We start from the raw sequence: 20,000 nt of genomic DNA on the forward strand, positions 1-20,000 counted from the left end.
TTTCTTATCGAACTCTCTGTAGGTGTCATTTGGCCGGTGGAGTGTATTCCGTATCCGCTGAGATACCTGAGTCTGGTGCTGCCTCAGACGTACGCATCTGAAGCCCTACGCTGCATTATGTACCGAGGTGAACACACACGCACACACACATGCTCACACACACACACGCACGCACACACACATGCTCACACACACACACACATGCACACACACACACACACACACACGCACACACACATGCTCACACACACACACGCACACACACATGCTCACACACACGCACGCACACACACATGCTCACACACACACACACGCACACACACATGCTCACACACACACACACACACACACACACACACACACACAAGATACATGAAGCACTGTCCTGCATAATGTTTATTGGTAATCTTACACTTACAAACACACCCTAAAGCTTTGGAAAGTAAATGAAACACACACACAGAACACACTCTCAGAACACACACACAGAACACACACACAGAACACACTCTCAGAACACACTCTCAGAACACACACACAATGTTTGAGAGGAGCTCCACATATATTCCATGATAAAGAGTTCTTGTTGCTACAGACAATCAAGACACCCGAGCATCCCCTCACTACCCCATATCTTTCTCCCTCTCTTTATCGCTCTCTCAGCTTTCTTTCTCTCTCTGTAAGTTTCATCACTCTTTCTGTCTTTCGCTCTCTCTCTCTCTCTCTCTCTCTCTCTCTCTCTCTCTTTCTCTCTCTGTATCTGTCCTCACTCACTCACTCACTCACGCTCTCTCTCTCTCTCTCTCTCTCTCTCTCTCTCTCTCTCTCTCTCTCTCTCTCTGTATCTGTCCTCACTCTCTCTCTCTCTCTTTCTCTCTCTGTATCTGTCCTCACTCTCTCTCTCTCTTTCTCTCTCTCTCTCTCTCTCTCTCTCTCTCTCTCTCTCTCTCTCCTACCTTAGTATTCTTTCACTATTTCCCTCTCTGTATCTGCTCTCACTCTTTCTCTCTCTTTCTCTTTCACGTTCAGTTTTATTTATTTCTCTCTCTGTTACTGATTTCACTATTTCTTTCTTTCTTTCTTTCTTTCTCTGTTGATCTTAGTATTCTCTCTTTCTCTCTCTGTATCTGTCCTCACTCACTCACTCTTTCTCTCTCTCTCATCCTCAATTATTCATCAAGCTTATCATTGCACCTCCCTCACAAATGAAACCCCTTTCAACCCTCTTCAACCTTTTCCGTCTCCTTCTCTCTGTCACTCCACAGCTTAACCGGGTTAATTTGGGGAAATAGAAAATAACCTCTAAGCTACTGTAGCAAACCCACTCCAAGCTCCAGCACACAGTGCTAACTTGTATGATCTCTTCCATTAAAAAATTGTCTGCTTTATTCAGAAATATTATTCTGACCCAAGAATTTAAATGGCTATAATTTTAAGTTTGCTAAACGTTTCCCATGTTAAAGTCATGTCAAAGTTCCCATGTTACCTTTATTAATCTCCCGTAGTTCAAATTAAAAATGAGTTAAATAGTAAAATAAAAATTTCCCAGGCTGCCACATGTGTGGTCTTGCTTAATAATTACAACCCTAAGTGAGGAAAGAAGTGTTGCTTTGTTTCATGTTTCATACATTTTGTATTAGACTGAAAAAATGTGTTTTAGTCGATATGCTCCATCTTTTATTTATACTCCCACTTCCCTTTAAGAGGATCCCCAAGCATGGAAAAAGCTTTTCAGTGTCTGTTTCAATAAACCATCTTTAACTCTTTTTCCCAGAGGCCAAAAAATTGAGTTTGCTCCTGTTTTGTTGTGTCCATGTTCAGCATCGAATGTCTTTGTCATGTCTCACTCCACAGTGGTGCTTAATATGAAGCTCAGATAAAAGTAGACATTCAGAGCTTTAACGGTGTGTAGTTTTTTTTTATCAGTATTAATGTTTTTCCCTAGAATACTAGGGGTAATATATATTTATATTTATATAAATACTGTGTGTATGTAATATATATATATTACATATATATATATATACGGTGGCCGAGAAGTGCAAAACACATTAACAAATCCCAAAACACAACGACATTTCAGACAACCCGGAAGAGGTTGGTATAGTTTGTGATTGGACAAGACACCTGTCACTCAAGGTATACATGAGGTTCAACAGTCTGCCGCAGGGAAAAGTTGGAATGGATGAATGGAATGGATTACTGTGAATTAATTCTGTTATTTTCTTATATTTAAACGGAGAACTTTACACATTACACATAAGATTCCATAGCTGTATATCTTGAGTGACAGGTGTCTTGTCCAATCACAAACTATACCAACCTCTTCCAGGTTCGGTAAGTTGATCGGTAAGTTTCCATTCAAAAACGATACACTACCGTTTCTGGGTTGTCTGACATCCTTGTGTTTTTGTTCATTTGTTTTCGGATTTGTTAATTTGTTTTGCACTTCTCGGCCACCGTACATTTCTGCTCTCTGAAATGTTCATAAAGAGCTCAAAAATTTATCTTCAGTCACTAAAATCCTTGTACAGTTATCCAACAGAGGGAAAAACCCACGTCTCACACTGAAAGCCACACCGAGAGTCCTGGTTCATTTTATATCAGACTTGTGGTGATGAAACCATTAGTTTTTTTTATACAGATGTTGCAGAATGGTTAAACTGTAATGAAAGAAGATCAGCGTGAACCTCAAAGCAAACTGAATCGTGAATCGTTTATACTGAATCGTTTTTTTTTGTTCTTCAGGATGGGGTCTGTCGCGTATGATGGTGTGGCGCGGCTTCGCCGTCACGCTCGGCTGGAACACGTTCTTCATCATGCTGGCTACCATCATCCTCAAGCTGAGGACGTGAGGGACGCCGGTCACTCGAAAGTGCTTCAGATCATGGAGAGAGGTGGCAGGCGAGTCCCAGGCTTCACGGAGAAGACCAGGCCTCTTTCTCTCTCTCTCCCTCTCTCTCTCTCTCTTTCTCTCTTTGTTGTTTTTTATTGATGAAGGAGTGGAAGAATAAAGATCCCCTAGGGCTGCCAGTCAAGAGTTCACTTTTAGCCTGAAGGTTACCTCAGAGTAGCTGAGCAGTTTCCTCTTCTCATTTTCAGAAAGACCAGAACCAGTCACCTCAGGGAAAGAATGGGTTCTGTTTCTGCATCCAAAGCATTCCACCAGCAAGTGTCATACTTTAAATATAATTATATATGTACATGTCCTAATTAGCACAGACCATGGGCTTGAGACTACACTCATACATTGTGAAAGACAAATGGACAAAAGAATTGATCTTTGCACTGACTGTCCAACAGTGCAAAATGGGACCTGTCCTGAACTTGATCAATTCAAGAAACCTTCAGAAACCTCTACTACAAAGACAGTACATCATTTGGATGCATTCGGAGATTTCTGTTTGTTTTGTTTATTTTGTTTACGGTTTGCTAATAATACTGTATTATTATATAATCAAGTTTAATCCTTAAATTGCTTTATTCATTAGCTTTGTGTGAGTTACCTACTCTGACATACGGCTGGATTAATTGCCACCTGTCATTCAAACTCACTTGGGCTTTTTACACTTGGTTTGTGCTGTTGAGTTTTCACACTCCTTATACTGGGTTAGCGATTAATCCTAGCTCTTCATAATCTTAGGAACCCTTCAGGATCGGGGCCTGAGATCTCCTTTATAAAGCTTTTTGCTGTCTCATGCAAAAAAAAGAACAAGAAGTCTTACAATTGTGTTGTAAAGTAAACAAGGCTGTACACATTGTGGGATTTTCTTTTCAGTGTTTTAAATTTACCGTATTCTAAATGCTAATCTGTTGCATTTTGTGTGTTGGACATTATTTGAGATGTTATGACCCTTCTACAGTTCATACACTAGATGCTAGAGCACATAGGGCATGGTGTAGGTGTGTAGTACGTCATTCGGGACGCGGCTCATGTCTAGATTTGTAACGCTAAGATACGCTAAGACGTGCATCTTATCAAAGATACAGTATGCTAAGTCATGCTACACTGATCTTTGACTGTCAGTTAAGATGAAGAAGGTTCTTTGAGTTTTAATAGACTGTGAATTGGTCAGAATAGCTAATCCCACATACTGAAGTTGATGTATTGAAGGCTGATCTTAAAAACAGGCAAGGAAATCAATACAGCCGAGATTTTAATTTAATGGAGTGGAAAGTGTGAAGGATTCACGTATGGAGGATTTTCTTTCTTTTCAAGACGAACATTAAAGGTGGGGTGCACGATGTTTGAGAAATGCTTCAGAAAACTGAGTCGGGCCGACAAACAAAACAAACGTGTAGCCAATAAGCAGAAAGGGGCGTGTCTTGTCAATATGCGGCGGAGAGAGTGTTCAGTGCGCATGAAAACGGTTGAAACATTGACATGGCGGATAAAAATGAAAAGCGAAAAAAGGCTTACGATAAGGCAAGAAGCAGGACCAATATAGAATCCAGCGCTGGAGAGAATTGAACGTCTTTAGAGTGAAACGGAGCTAAACCTTTCACTGTAAAACACACAGTACTACAAAAACACATAGTATTACTCATTGAGTTCATTTATTGATAAAAAATATCCCCTCGGTCAGCTGCCCCAGCAGGTTCCGCCATAATAGTTGCCTGGGTTACGTATGTATGTGTGGGCGGAGCTATCAAAACAGGGGTGACACCCATTTGGGTTAGGGGCGTGTTTGTTTTGGTGATTTCAAATGTCAACATTGGCTTTCAAACATCATGCATCCCACCTTTAACATGTTTTATTGCACATCCGCAAATCCAATGTACATCACCTTATTTTCCTGTAGGCCTTCCTGCTGGCCAAAGGAGGCACTGTTTATGAACATCAAGAGCTCAAAGTAATGTTCTAGTCATGTATGTGAGACTATTTTACTGTTTTAGTAATCTTGATTGTGTTATGTGTTTGTGTGTGTGTGTGTGTGGAGAAGGGGAAATGTGCATGTTTACATTATTCATGTTACCGAACCTGCGATCATTGTTCACTGATCAACTGTGAAAATCCAGGAGAAATGCAAGGAGGCGATGCATGTGTACTGAAAAGAGATTGCCTGGGCTACAAGCACAAACATACCAGCCTTGTGCCAGCAATACCAACTATAATCAATACCGTGGCTCCTTCCTGTATGTCCAAGTTATACAGAGTTTATAGATATCAAGAAATATATATAGAGAGAGATATAAATAGATAGATTCGAGGTTAATTGCTAGCAACTGAGTATTTTTTGGTGAACAGTGTTAAATGCTATGAAGGAATGGCTTTTATAAAGATGTCTACAAGTTTTGTCTCATAATATGAATTATTGTTTTTTTTATAACTATATACATATATGTGTCTTTCTTTGCATCGCATGCCTTAGAACTTCTTGTCATAAAACAACTTCCTTCTTCACACAGAGTGGATGTAAGCAGGACAAAGATGACAAATTATTCCTTGTCTCTGCTTCATTACTCACTACATTCACCGCAATCATTCGATACGCATTCGATCGGCACAGCAAAGCTAAAACGGTTAATGGCTAAATGCTTTGTGGAGTTTACATTTTTATTTCAATTCCAAAATTTTAAACAATTTTCTTTTCTTTCTGAACTAATAACAAATATGAAACACAATACGCATTTCAATCATCTGTTATTATGTAAAACTTTGTATTTATCAAGGCAGTTTGTATAGTGACAGCTAGCGATTATCTTTCCGCTAATTTGTATCGTCAGCGATAGCTAGTTAATTCTTGCTAGTTAGTCTCGGCTAATATTTTCCAACATTCCTTGGTTCAGTTCAAGATTCAACATTCTTTAAATGTCACTATACCCAGTACAATAAAAAAAACACAGTTGGAGTCAAGGCGGTTGTAATAAATGTTATTGTGAATGATGAATAGGTATAAATAAGTATGTAAATATTATTATAGACAGAACTACATGGGTATGAATTAGTTATTGAGTCACAGTCAAACAGGGATATGTATATAATAAAAGGGTATTAAAGTATAAAGGAATAACATGGATTTGGATAAAAAGGTAATGATTTATTATTAATTTTCTAATTATTTAAATGGCGTTCAAACTGCAGGAGCTGTGCAGACTCTGCTTCAGGACGGGGTTTTATAACCCCAGGTAAAAAAAAAAAAAAAAACCCTTCCTAACCCCATATCTAAATTACACATGTAAGATATTACAAGTTGCGAAAATCCATGAAGTTAAAGGTGGAGTCTGATTTTTGAGAAATGCTTCAGAAAACTGAGTCGGGCCAAAAACTAAACAAAAATCAAAACAAACGTGTAGCCAATGAGCAGAAAGGGGCGTGTCTTGTCAATATGCAGCGGAGAGAGTGTTCAGTGTGCATGTGTGACATTAGCAGAAAGCGGTTTTAACATTGACATGGAGGATAAAAACAAAGAAAGAAAGAGAAGAAAGGTTTACGATAAGACAAGAAGTAGGACGTGTTAATATAGGATCAGCTTTCCAGCGCTGGAGAGAACTGAAGGAGCAGGAAGTTGGTCACATATTCACAGATTGGAGTTTCGCTGTTACTACACAAATAACACCTCTTTTCTATCGTAGTAATGTAGAGACGCAGCTACAACCGTGTTTTGTGTAGTAACAGTGTTTATCTCAGGAGTTATTGACTCAGGAAACTCCAATCTGTGAATATGTGACCAACTTTACTTAAGACGCCGAGGCGCTTTTTTCCTTCTCGATAGGTGAGTAACGTTGGTTTTGTTTTGTTACACAGAACTAATATATGTCTTTGTCCTTTACATGATTATACTTGTGTGTCATTTCTGCTTGTTTGTTTATCTGCAATCGTATTGTTCTTCCCTTCAGCTATGATAAAGACACATTTCTTTCCATTAGTTGCCTGGGTTACGTATGTATGTGTGGGCGGAGCTATCAATACAGGGGAGGGACCCATTTGGGTTAGGGGCGTGTTTGTTTTGGTGATTTTATATGTCAACATTAGCTTTCAAACATCGGAGACCCCACCTTTAACTTCAACACTGAGAACTTCCGTCTTAACAAACGCTTAACAATTAAAACCCATGAAAACTGCATCCTCTTAAACTCCACACCTCCGTCCATTTCATCTCCCCTTATGTCCCCATTCACCGAATGCCATTTTACCCCTACATGTGTATCTCATTTCGATCTTTTTCGATACCCACGTCAGTGCGTGGTTTTGCTCTCTCCACAGTTTATACTCGTTAAACGCTGTGTTCTGTTAGACTGTAACACATCCTACTCGGCTATATCTCAAGGCAATAACGAGTGGGAGTGATGCGCTAGGCTTAGATCGCACTAAACAAACTGGAGTTCTTGACGGATTCAGACGTATATAGACTGCTGTACAGTAAATCAGGCCAGCGATAAGGAGGTGAGAGAAAATGAAAGAAAGAGGTGGAAGATCAAACAGAGATTAAAGAACAAAGACATGAAAGAGCAGTAAACCAGGTTAGCCGCAACCAGCCGCTCCATATGTTTCAGCCCTCTTGGAAAGAATCTTTGGCAGCTGCACGTGAGAGTTTACAACGTTTTCTCTTGGTCTGTTCGTAGGCGTTGCCCTTTTATGCTGGCCTGTGTATTCGTTTTGCACTTTTTTGATCATGTTACTGTAGGAGGGTGGCCCTGGTCCAAGCATGTTTGACATTTACCCAAATCATACCCAAATGCTCCAATGGTATACTTAGTAATAATCCTACATTTCATGTGAAAGTCTAAAAGGAAATCACTTCTTATCCTTAGATCTTATCCAAATAAATTAATAAATACTAAAATTGCTATTTTGGATAAGAAGTGATGTGTAATAGGTTCTCGCAAAAGTTTCCTTTGCTTTGCCAGCCTTCTTCTCAGTTAGACCAAATGCTACCTGGAGTGTCATAAACTTACAGCGTCTAGACCAAAACTGCACCATTACAGATTAGCATATATATATATAGCGTTCTATAATTAAAGCACAAGTCAAAATCAGTCTTTATTCAAAGTTAAAGTCAATCAGCCATGCGACTGAAGAACTGAAGTTCTACCACTCTTGTTTCGTTCCACCCATTTTATGCTAATTGTAGTTTTTTTTAACAGCACCGGCTTGTGACCATAGATTTTAGAGGGAATAGGAAGATGTTAATTACAAAGCCTTAAAGAAATTTAAATTAAGAGGCTGACACACTTATTCACTTATGCTATTGCTTACTAGATTGTGATTTATTTATTTTTTTTAGTATTGACGAGTAATAGGCAGTTAAGCATCAAGAACATACAGTCATCTGGTCCTGAAACTAGTATACGAAATGAGACACTGGTAAAGGGAATTTTTTTTTCACTCTGCCTTTGCACAGGACACAAGGTCACACGTTTCTTACACACAGACATGATCCACTCCATTCCCCTTATCTAGAGTTCGATTCCTACATCCACCAAGCTGCCACTGCTGGGCCCCTGAGCAAGGCCCTTAACCCTCAATTGCTCAGTTGTATAAAAATGAGATAAAATGTAAGTCACTCTGGATAAGGGCGTCTGCTAAATGATATAAGTGTAAATGTATACTGTATGTATAGAGTGTCTTATGTTTTATCTCATTTTTATACAACTGAGCATTTGAGAGTTAAGGGCCATGGGCTTGAGAGTCAAGGGCTCAGCTGTAGCAGTTTGGTGTACCAGGGATTCAACCTCACAAGCTTCTGATCAATAGTCCAACACAATAAACTCTAAGCTACCACATCCTGCCGTCCTGTGCTTTTATTTACACTTAATGTACATTTATTAGATTTAATTCCAATCGCTGCTATTACACAAGCTTGTCGCCTTTCTAAATTTCTAAATTCTGGTGTAAAAAAATGCAACCCTGGCAACACTGTAAGGAACCGACCTGCCTGCTGTTCTATTTCTACTAATGATGCTCATAGAAATTTCTGCCACAATGGACATCTGTTAGCACTTGCTGTAATTCCTGTTTTTAACAACTAGGTGAAATATAGCTTCATGCTCGCTCTATGAACATTATCAGTGGAAGAGGAAAACCAGATTACTTTTTTCCCACTAGGTGGTTGTCCTTCAATAAATAGGCTACAAGGACAAGACAATATGATCATATAACTGGGCTTCTGACAGGATACAATGCTCTTTGCGATCACAAAACCCAGGACTTCTTGTAGCTCATAGAATATCAAAGTCTACCAAAAGAGGTAGAACATTTTTGTATTTATCTTCTGAACTTTGGAATAGTCTTCCTGACAGTGTTCGGGGCTCAGACTCACTTTCCCAGTTTAAATGTAGATTAACATAATACAACCATGTCCTACAAACAAGTGCTCCAGTAGATACACATTATTATCTAGCGCTGGTTAATATTATAAACAGCATCTATGCTAATTCCTCTCCACTTGCTTCTCTCTTTCTGCCCATCCCGAGGCATCTAGAGATGTACCAGCTCCAGTTGGATAAAGATTTCAGTGAGAAGATGCCAACTCCATGTGGTCTTTGAGGACAACAACCTCACAATCAATACAAAATTGTCACACTGTACCTGACTGTAGAAAGGACATTATTTATAATATCAATCTCCGGTGTTTATAACAGTTTATAAACACACCCTCCAGTGTCACCCAAATGAGGAGGAGGTTCACTTTTGAGTCTGGTTCCTCTCAAGGTTTCTTCCTCTTTGATCTAAGGGAGTTTTTCCTCACCACAGTCACCTCAGTCACCTCAGGCTTGTTCATTAGGGATAAATACAAACAGTTTTAAATATAAGTCTAATATTAATCTTGATCTTTGTATAAATCTTTGTATAATGTTAACCTTTTTGTATTTTTGCATTCTTTCTTATGTTCTGTAAAGTTTCTTTAAGAAAAATGTCCCTTGTTAAGTGTTATACAAATACATTGAACTGAATAGATTTGAACTTTTTTTAAAAAAAGCAAGTAAATCTTTGAAACATTTGTTGATGATATGTGGAAGAAAGCTTGAGAGGAACCAGACTTAGAAGTGAACCTCATCCTCATTTGGGTGACGTTGGACAGGAAATAATGTCAATGTAAATAACGTCATCTCTACAATAGTTTGTAGCTGAGTGGAATCAACTAAGAGCTCCTGAGCAACTAACAGGTCGGCGTAATTTCCGAGTTCACCACAAACCCAACACTAATTTCTTCCTGCCATTCCATTCTTCAATTGATCACTAACGAAGACCCGATCACAAAGCTTTTTTCCCCACTGCATGTCATCAATCACAGATCTTTAATAATCCTTTTTCCAGAGCCCTGACTTGTTAAACACTTTGTTTTATGAAAGTCCACCAGGAACAAGGCTGTAGTGAGACAGTGCAGTGTGCTACAGTAGGGCAGGGTTGAGTTTTTATTGGGTTAAACCTACGCTGCTCTAAAAAAAATCTTGATCAACAGAGGTGTGGAGAGAGTTGACAACAGCTCAGAATTATAAATCGACCCTGTGTAATTAAACTCAAGTCTAAAAATAGCTGTAAAGCAAGGAGAGGTAAGTATATTGCTAGAAGCATATTCTATGGTATATAGTATATTGCTAGAAGAAAAAATACATATCTCTTTCTCTTTCCACACACACACATAAATATATAAACACACACACACACATATATATACAGTATGTGAGAGAGAGAGACCACTGAACACTGACAGTCTGAACCCAATAGAGTCTGTTTAAACTCTGAAATATTTCCCAGTTGGATCTCATGTGCACTTTAATTAAAAACTAAAGTGAGAGAAATCTTGTGCAAATCTTTTAGACCATTAAAGCAAGAACAAAACGCTTCAATACCTCCATCCAGCTTCCTACGTTGTCAAACCCTCGTGCACCTGTGCATGTAAAACGCTTATGGAATGTGAGCACTCGGTTTTCTCGAGCCGTCCAAGTTTGCAATATTACAAGCAGCAAGTAAACATACGCGTATACATAGTTACTGTTGCCAGAGCAGCTCGACAACAGTGTGCGGCTCATTCCCAAACACCGAGGTTAGGATATGAACTCTTAACCGTGAGATTCGATTACCCGATCCTGTCACACCAGTCTCCTCCCTGCCCTTTCTCTTTCCACGTTATACTCGCTCACTCTGACCTCTTCTCGACCTCTCAGCTTGGTGGTTCGCACACAGCTGTTGCTATGTTTTTCATTTACTCGCATCCTGAAATGATCTCTTGGCTAGAACAAATGCCCTCTGGAGCATTCGGTGGGGGAAACACAGTACGGTTATTATAGCAAGGAGGGAAAGTTTTAAAAAACAAAACAAACAAAAAAAATGTATTATCCTTTATTGTGGGTTTTTCTGGGTTTTTTTTTTTTTTTTAAACATTAAAGAAATATTAGAACATGAACATTTGATGTCATAAGATAAGATCAAAGAGTCGATCAAAGAACTGAAGGTTCCTTGTGCCAGGCTTTGTATGGCAGTAGGATATGAGGGGGTAAAAAAGGATTCGGTATGAATCATAAATAAAGCAGTCTATTAGGTGTGTGTGTGTGTGTGTGTGCGCATGAGAGAGAGAGAGAGAGAGAGAGAGAGAGAGCATGCATTTTTGCCCAAATGTCACTTCAAAGATAGGAATATCTGACAGTCTTGTCCTTGTGAGACATTTGATATGGTATGAAAAACACCAGCAGCTATTATAACAATTCTTCTTCTTAATGATAATAATAATAATAATAATAATAATAATAATAATAATAATAATATTTTAGGTAGCTGAGGTTGAAGTTATGTGTAGGTTCAGCTGCAATAACAATTATTTTAATGGAAGGACCTCAGATGAATAGTGTGTGTGTGTGTGTGTGTGTGTGTGTGTGTGTGTGTGTGTGTGTGTGTGTGTGTTTATGTTTATGCATTCTTGTATTGGTTAGATGTTGTGCTGTTGCTATAGTGGCCTAAATATGGATCATGGTGAGATTTACACTAATTTATTATTGTGTGTGTGTGTGTGTGTGCGTGTGCATGTGTGTTTATACGTCTTTATCTTTAACCCACAGAACCAGTCTGAGATTGTTTTTGTATGTTTTTTATTGTTTATTTATTGGTGTTTCTATTTGTATATGTAGCTATCTTCAGACTGGAATATGAGAGTTGTATCTTTTAGCCTGGCTATGTTCTGCTGATTGGAGCAGAATTTCACCAAGATTTATGGTTAGCCAGATAAAGCATGAGCCAAGGACATCTGAAAAAACACACACACACACACACACACACACACGCACACACACAAAATCCTTCATCTCTTTAATCCGGAATGTCGACTTATTTTCATTATCATATTCATACTATTATGCAGTATTGAAAAATATCTTGATTTTTCAGTTGAGGGATTTGAGTCATTTGTTGACTAGCAGGTTTCATTAGGAAGGGACTTGTTCAGGGACTAGGTGTAACCCCATGTACAAATTTAAAATTAGCTAATACCCACATTATCCCATACACAGAAAGTGAAAAACATCTTTGAAACTTACTCGACCTCTTTTTCACGCCTGAGCGATCTGCACTGAAATTGCTTCTGTCTTATGTACTCATCAAGAAAGTTACTCAAACAAGAACAAATACATCCTCTAGTGAAACATGGCTTGAGTAATTACTTTACAATTAATTTAACAAAATTAAACCTTTCATCTTTTCATGTCTTTCATCAATACAGTGAACCTGAAAGTGTTTTATTGTCTGTTCTGTTCTTATGTTAAGCAAGTAAGTGTGATATGATGAATGCTGTTGGGAGTTCAGAGGTTTGTTAGGATTGTTAGCTCACTAGCTAGCTCATGTTAACTAACTGGTTCGGGTTTTTTTTAGTTATAGAACAATAACTAGCTACATTATCAACATCACGAAATAATTAACTTGAGATGATAACGAAGTTAGATATCGTACTATAACAAGTAAACCCTAACCAGTGTGTCATAGTTAGCCAAACAATTTCCATTAGCAATTAGCAATCCACCAAAGACAGCTTTCTTCTTTGGCAATTTCCAGATAACAAGACAAGGCAACATGATGTAAGACACTGAGTTTAACAGTCCACATGTACATCATTACATATACATCATTAGTGTTGTTTGGGATAAATTGGGAGTATAAAATAGGAGAAAAGAAACCTGTGATGGTGTGAGACCAAAAAAGATTTATTTAAAGGTGTAATATATTTAGTGATTCAGGGCTCTCAAGTTTTGAAGACAGGCAAAAATGACATCTCCAAACCTCCACCCAAACACAACAACGGGGGTGTTGTGTTTGGTAAGGATCACTGAACACAATTTAACCAAATACGGGTCTACCCTTTTTAGCCACCTTCTCTGAGCCAGCATCCTGTAACCTGGCCTTTTAGGGGGCTTTCCTCTCATGGCAAATGAGAGAATGCTTAGTTGCCTTTTAGTTGACATCTTTGAAAGACAGATGCAATGATTAATGCATCAATGGCCAGGATATCAAATGTGACATAATTTTAAAAGTATAGCATCGGCCTATAACATCGATGATGCAATACACTTTAATTTATTTAGTGCTAATAAAATTATTAAGGCTATTTAGAGAGATGTTTAATGTGTCAAAATGTCAGTCATCATGTGATAACGAAAATATGACTAGGCCTAGACCAGTGGTTCTCAAACATTTTCGACATGAGACCCCCCATGTATACAGTGCATCCCTACTCCCCCCCTCCCCCCAAAGAAAACATATGACATAAAACATTCCAAAACTTAATATTTGAATTAAACAAAACATATTAAATTATACAGTGTAGTGCTGTTGGTTAGTAGCCTTATTTTTCTGATTTAATTACACAGAATTTATGATTTATGAATTTATGTCATAAAACTGGGGCCCCCTATCACCATCTCAGGGCCCCCAGTTTGAGAACCACTGGCCTAGACTACTTGTTCTGAGCAGGTGTTGTCAGTGAACCGGGGCCCCCTGGCACCATCTCAGGGCCCCAGTTTGAGAACCACTGGCCTAGACTACTTGTTCTGAGCAGGTGTTGTCAGTGAACTGGGGCCCCCGGCAGCATCTCAGGGCCCCAGTTTGAGAACCAATGGCCTAAACTACTTGTCTGAGCAGGTGTTGTCAGAGAACCGGTGGCCCCCTGGCACCATCTAAGGGCCCCCAGTTTGAGAACCACTGGCCTAGACTACTTGTTCTGAGCAGGTGTTGTCAGTGAACAGGCTGTAAAACTGTTAGCTAAGTTACAGAAATTCATGAAAAACTGATGCTGATTATCTGGGAAACAGCAGTCACAATGCCATTGTTTGTGTCAAACAAGTTGTGAATTTGTTGTAACATTACAACATAAGATCATTTGTACATGTTTGGGCAGGAGAGTGAAGGTGTTTACTATGTTACTGTGTTTGTTGAATCTTATTTATTATAGCTGTTTGTTGCTAATGGATGCTTGAATGAAGTATCTATGCTACTAGCTAACTAGCTAGCAACGCTCTTCTCCTGCACTACATTTCCCAGAATGCCAAGGCGCACGTGACGCGTCCTCGCTTTTTTCCCCGCCCACTACTAGACGCCACACCACCATCTGTTTATGTTCAGTACTGAGAACCTGAGCGATGAGAGTCGGCACGAGCGTCGGCACGAGCTCCGTGTCAGTTATTTTAAAAACCTTAGTTTTGTGTTTTTGAATCAGCGTGCGCGAGACCGACCGTTATTTCTCAGTATATCTGACCAGCCTGTATTCTGCCCTGAAGTCATACTAAAAGTATTCGCACCCCTGTCTTTGTTAGCAGGTGGCTTTGTTTGCTAGCATAGTGTGTAGTGTGTATTGTGTTTTAATTTCTAATTTGTATGTATATATATTTTTTTTTTTGCTCGAACCGCTGGAGCTAACGAACCGGTTCCGAGTCTTTTGGAACGAACCGAATCGTTTGTGGAAAAATCCGTTATCAGGGTAAGTATCCTGTAAAATGTTTTGTTTATTTATTTATTTATTTATTTATTTGGAAGTGTTATTTCTACCCCAGATGTGTATTGTTATTTTGGTGCAGCCGCATTCTTAAGAGTCATTTTGATTCATGAAGGGAATTATTTGAGTTAATAAATGAACCGATTCTTATGTTGTATGCTAATCGATTTGCTAATGCTTTGTTTGGTGTGATTTATGGTGACTAAAAAAAACTTTTCCCTCGTTGTCATGTTGTATTGATGCTTTGTACGGTACCTAAATATGATCATATGCGTTAAATCAGAAGACGTTGTTTGCCCAATTAAAGAAAGGAGAAAAAAAAAGCAGCAACCTATTTTGTGAGGTCCTGTGATGACGTCACAGGGTGACCATGTTAATAGATTGAAAGATGAGAAACTAGTGTCTCAGTCTCAGGCACAGTAGGATAACGTTCATGTTCTCCTACAAATAAAAGTGCTTTAGTGGCTCGTGTCACTAAAGTGAAGTTTAACATCATAATAATGAGAAGTTTATAATGTATTATAACATTAGAGATAGATATAGAACAGATTTGTGTAGTATTATGACCGAGATTGGCTCATGTGGTTGAGTGTCAAGGAGATGATGAGAGCGATGATGTTAGAGTGAAAGTTGTTCAACATTGTTGTGCGTAATGTCGGTAACCGTGAACCTTGCAGTTACATGGACAAAATATTGTTTCGTAATCACATTAAAAGTGAATGTTAATTATAAAGATCAATATACTGGTCATCCAGGGCGGGTTTGTTCCTTTAAAGGAATTTGGGTGTGTTGACATTTTTGTTAGAATGCTTTGTGATGCTTCTCTGTTTCTTTTTTTTCCTGGATGAATTTATCTTGAAGACCAAAAGTGACTTTTTTGTTCCATTCTCTTTTAAAATGTCTCCATCCTGACGACTTTGTCAGTTGTGTCTTCTTTACCAGTGTACCTTGGTGTAAAAAGTGATTTCTCTTTTTATCAGTGCACAGATTTGATTGGGCTTTGTTTCCTGATGCAAACCTGTTGTGCTGGCTTAGAACAATGTCTGCCATTATGATGATCACGGCTTTAAATTATGGAGCGAAGCAGTAATGCATTTTACAGATTGCTCTTTGATTTAGCTTATTGCTATTTGCATTGCATTCTGGCTTGCTTGTGTTGGGCCATTGTTTGTTAAGTCAAAGTGCCCCGGATAATTTGCATAGGCAGATCGAGCCTTTAGGCCTGGCATCTGGCCTGGCGAATGGACGCCTTTGTCCTGCGTTGACACGGTAGTCTGTATTGCTTTTGTTGACCCCCTCATGAACATAAACCCCCCACAACCTCAGGCCGTCTGGATGGCATGCCATCGCCTGCTTTGTGTAAAGCTCAGCTTGAATTATTCATATTAACATCAACAGTAAAGTGCAGAAGACAGAGCCACTGGGTGGATGAAGTGCTAACTTTTTCCTCATACCCCTCCCCAAACCTCAGAACACTTAATTTCCCAAGTCACAAGCTGATTGGTCTAGCTGCCATTTTAACAGGGAGAAAAAAAGACATGTTTTGACATATTTTCTCATTCTGTTATTAAATCTGACTCCTACACAATGTTTAAACCTCAACAGGACTGAAATGATCATATAAATATACATTTTTTGTTGTTGTCCATTTTATTCTGTGACAGTGAAGTAATTATATAAGAACAGGACTAAAGGAGTAACAGGAAGGGCAAAAAGAGGACAAGAATAAACCTAAAGTTTGTCCCATACACATTACAGCATAATAAAATTCTTTCTTCACATATCCCAGATATCCCAGGGGTCAGAGCACAGGGTCAGGCATGATACAGTGCCCCTGTAGCAGGGAGGGTTTGGGGCCTTGCTCGAGGGACCAACAGCGGCATCACTGGGACTTGAACCCCAACCTTCTGAACATCAACCCAGAGCCTTAACCAGTTGGCTACCACCACCCCAAAAGGACAAACTGGACAGTCTGTTCCAGCTGGGTAGAAGCAGCAATGAGGCAGAACCCAAAGAACTTTAGAGGCTCAGTAAAGGCAGATAGTGTCATCAGCACTATCCTGAACAGCTTCAAGAATGGAATACAAGAAAAGCAACTAACTTAAAGAACTAAAGAGACAAGGGCATGTCAAAAGTGACAAGGTTAATGGAGCTTTCCAGGGTGGAGTAGTAGAGGGACGGCGTAAAGAAACTCAGGATGAACGAAGTAGAAGAGGAAGAGAAATGAGATGAGGATATGGTGAAAAGAATAGATGTGGAAATAAGTCACAGGAATGGAGACAAGAGGGACATGGCAAATAGGATGACATAATGGAGTTAGAGGCATTAAAAAGAGGAGCAGAGATGAAAAGGGTAGAAAAGACATTATAAAAGGGATTTTGTGTGTGTATTTTAGGAAGGGGAAGTTATAATGTTTTGGAGAAGGAACATAGGGACAGAATGTCGGGAAGAAGGGGAGATGAAAAATACTGGAAAAAATGAACAGAGACAGAAACATTAGGAGAGGTGGGAGGGGATACAGTGACAAAGTAAGACAGGAATGAATTGACAAAGGGAAATCAGAAGTGAAGAGGACAAGAGAAAGGACCTTTATTTGCACTTTATATAAAAAATGTACTACTTTATTAGTTTCATTCACAGTTGACTAGTTTGAAGTTGTTTGTTTTCCCCAGTGTCTGTACACTGACACCATTTTTGTAAGACCGTAGACCATGAGGAAGCTCTTTGATCCTCTTGATTTGCTCAAATAAAGTCTTAGTCCGAAGAAAAGGGATCATAACCTTGGGTAGAGACATATCAATACTACCGTTATTAATGTTGCTGAGCAGCCGACTGACTCACTGAGCTCTAAAAGAGCCGATCTTTAACTCCACAGCTGCACAGAAACCATTGACAGTATCGAATTTTGTCAATGTCAATATGCAAATAAATGTCCACAATTATGTTTATAAACTGGATTGTTGTCAGCTTCAGAGGCTTAAAGGCACGTACCTCTCCAATTCAATTAAATAAACACGAGCCATGCCGACGGTGTCGCTTTCCATGGTGAAAAATAGATAAGAGCACTGACCTGCAGCTTATTTAGAAACTCTACACTGTTCCTACTAAAATTGTAATTCCTATACCTGATCTGCATGTGCAGAAACTCAGAAGTTATAGAAATCAGATGTTTGTAAAAGTAGCATAGCCTAAAAAGCAAAATAATAAGAGGTCAGCGAGTCAGATTAACGGATGCTCCTTAACAATAACAACAACAAACCGTGCAGTTATTTCTGTCATTTAAAGAGAATCATAAGTATGACCAAATAAAGCGTAGATGTAGCCGGTGAAAAGCCTGGCTTGTCCTGAATTAGCACAGATGCTTTACTCCAATAACACCGGTCTTACAGTTTTGAAAAATAATCAAGCTCTTAAGTCTGAGGTGAGGTTGATTTATGAACCTTAATTTGCATCTCTTCAGGGTTTGTTTTAAGTAAATTTATAAACAGCAGGTTATTTTTCTGCATTAAGAGGATTCTACACAATGGATTGTGGCTCATCAACCTAATGGACTTGGTGTCAGTGATGGCATAGAAAGAAGATCTGCCATCTAAATCCAGACAGGCCAAGTTAATCAGATATCAGACGAATCCCTACCGTCTGCCCGTATAATTATGGAGACCAAAATCATGAAAATATCAGAAAGTATTTGTAATGTCAGATAGTGCACCGATGCACTTTTTTTCTTCTTCTTTAGAATGTTTATCACAAAGTTGTTTGTTGATTTTTTTTGCACCTTTTTTGCATTTTTTTTTGGATCAGAGATAACACTATTGTGTCGTTCACAACAGCACCACCTCTGCTCTTCGAGCTCCCATCCTAATCAGCAGTATTGCTGTCAAAACACCGCACAATCACACGCCACAGGACATGAAAGCAAAAACGGAAGAAGCGTGTAAGCACGTGGCCTCTTTTCCTTTTCCTCAAAGAAAATGTCTCGCTCAAACTGTTTATTATCGAGTGCATGTTGCGTGAACTGGCTCGATGCCAAAGTAGTTTCAAGATAAGTGTCGTGCAGGGGTCATATACTTTCAGGATGAGTGTTGTGCAAATACTGTGTGCCTCTAGCAACAAGAACAACAAAGATACCAGTATACCAGTATATACCAGTCATGCAAGATACTAGTTACATTGTGCTGGTTACATTATTTGATAGACAGTGTTAGCTTTCAGCTGCAGTTCTTTTACAGGCTATAACATATTTCACATTGTGTGGCTTACATCACGTAGTTCACGCTGGTTGATATTCAGCCACAGGAAAAATGTGGTTGGAAAAACAGAGTGCAATTTAATGCTATAAAAAAGCATCTCTGTCTTTACTCGTTAGTGTGACAGCTTGGGAAAACCCTTGATATGATGAAACATTTATATAGTACTGATGAAGTATGTTTTCCATTTGCACGTATCCCAAACATTAACCTCTGTTCCACTATGCCGTAAACCTGACACAAGCATGACATTCACTGCATGTGAATTCACGATCAGTGTGAGGATGTCACACTGATACCAATCTGTAAGCAGACTGACTGTTTTTGCCACAGTGTTTTTAACTTAGTTGTTGCGGTTTGCTAGAATTTTACTAGGACTTTAACATGTCGCTTAAAAGCACACAACTGTGTAGAATGGCTTTGTATGCTGTACTGTTACAGTCTCCCTAAACCTGCTCCAGCACGACAATGTACCTGTGCTCAAACCTGAGCTTTTATTAGTGAAAGAACGCGAGTATCCTACACAGAACTACACTGAACAGCTTTCTGATGAACAGGAAGACCAACTTTGCACCAGGCTTCCTGACCTTATGTCAGTGCCCAAGCTCACTACTGCTATTTTATCTGAAGGAGCACAAATCCCCACAGCCACACTTCAAAATGAAGTAGTGAAAGCACTTCTTAGGCAGAAGGGAACAACTTCATTTTAATGCACATGGTTGTGAAATGGGATGTTAGTTTGATGTTCAGTGTTCCAGATTTGCACGTCTGTTTAAGGTCAGAAATCAGGCTGATCACAAACATATTTTTATAGATTTGCATTTTAAGACAATCT

The 20,000-nt window shown here is 39.0% G+C and overlaps 2 protein-coding genes across 3 annotated transcripts in view; both read left to right on the forward strand.

The window, feature by feature from the left end:
- abch1 (ATP-binding cassette, sub-family H, member 1) overlaps positions 1–5,857 on the forward strand; it is a 45,540-nt gene extending 39,683 nt beyond the window's left edge. For both annotated transcript variants that reach the window (XM_060879915.1, XM_060879916.1), the window contains exons 19-20: positions 23–127; positions 2,749–5,857. In XM_060879915.1, coding sequence (XP_060735898.1) covers positions 23–127; positions 2,749–2,855 — 212 coding nt within the window. In that variant the 3' untranslated portion in view covers positions 2,856–5,857. The remainder of the gene's footprint in view (positions 1–22; positions 128–2,748) is intronic.
- Positions 5,858–14,528: 8,671 nt separating this feature from the next.
- Positions 14,529–20,000, forward strand: part of peli1b (pellino E3 ubiquitin protein ligase 1b) — a 35,764-nt gene continuing 30,292 nt past the window's right edge. Inside the window, exon 1 of the mRNA XM_060878987.1 lies at positions 14,529–14,903. The gene's annotated coding sequence lies outside the window, so the exon portion shown is untranslated. The remainder of the gene's footprint in view (positions 14,904–20,000) is intronic.

Source organism: Tachysurus vachellii, chromosome 10 (genome assembly GCF_030014155.1).
Source record: "Tachysurus vachellii isolate PV-2020 chromosome 10, HZAU_Pvac_v1, whole genome shotgun sequence".
Classification (NCBI taxonomy): Eukaryota; Metazoa; Chordata; class Actinopteri; order Siluriformes; family Bagridae; genus Tachysurus; species Tachysurus vachellii.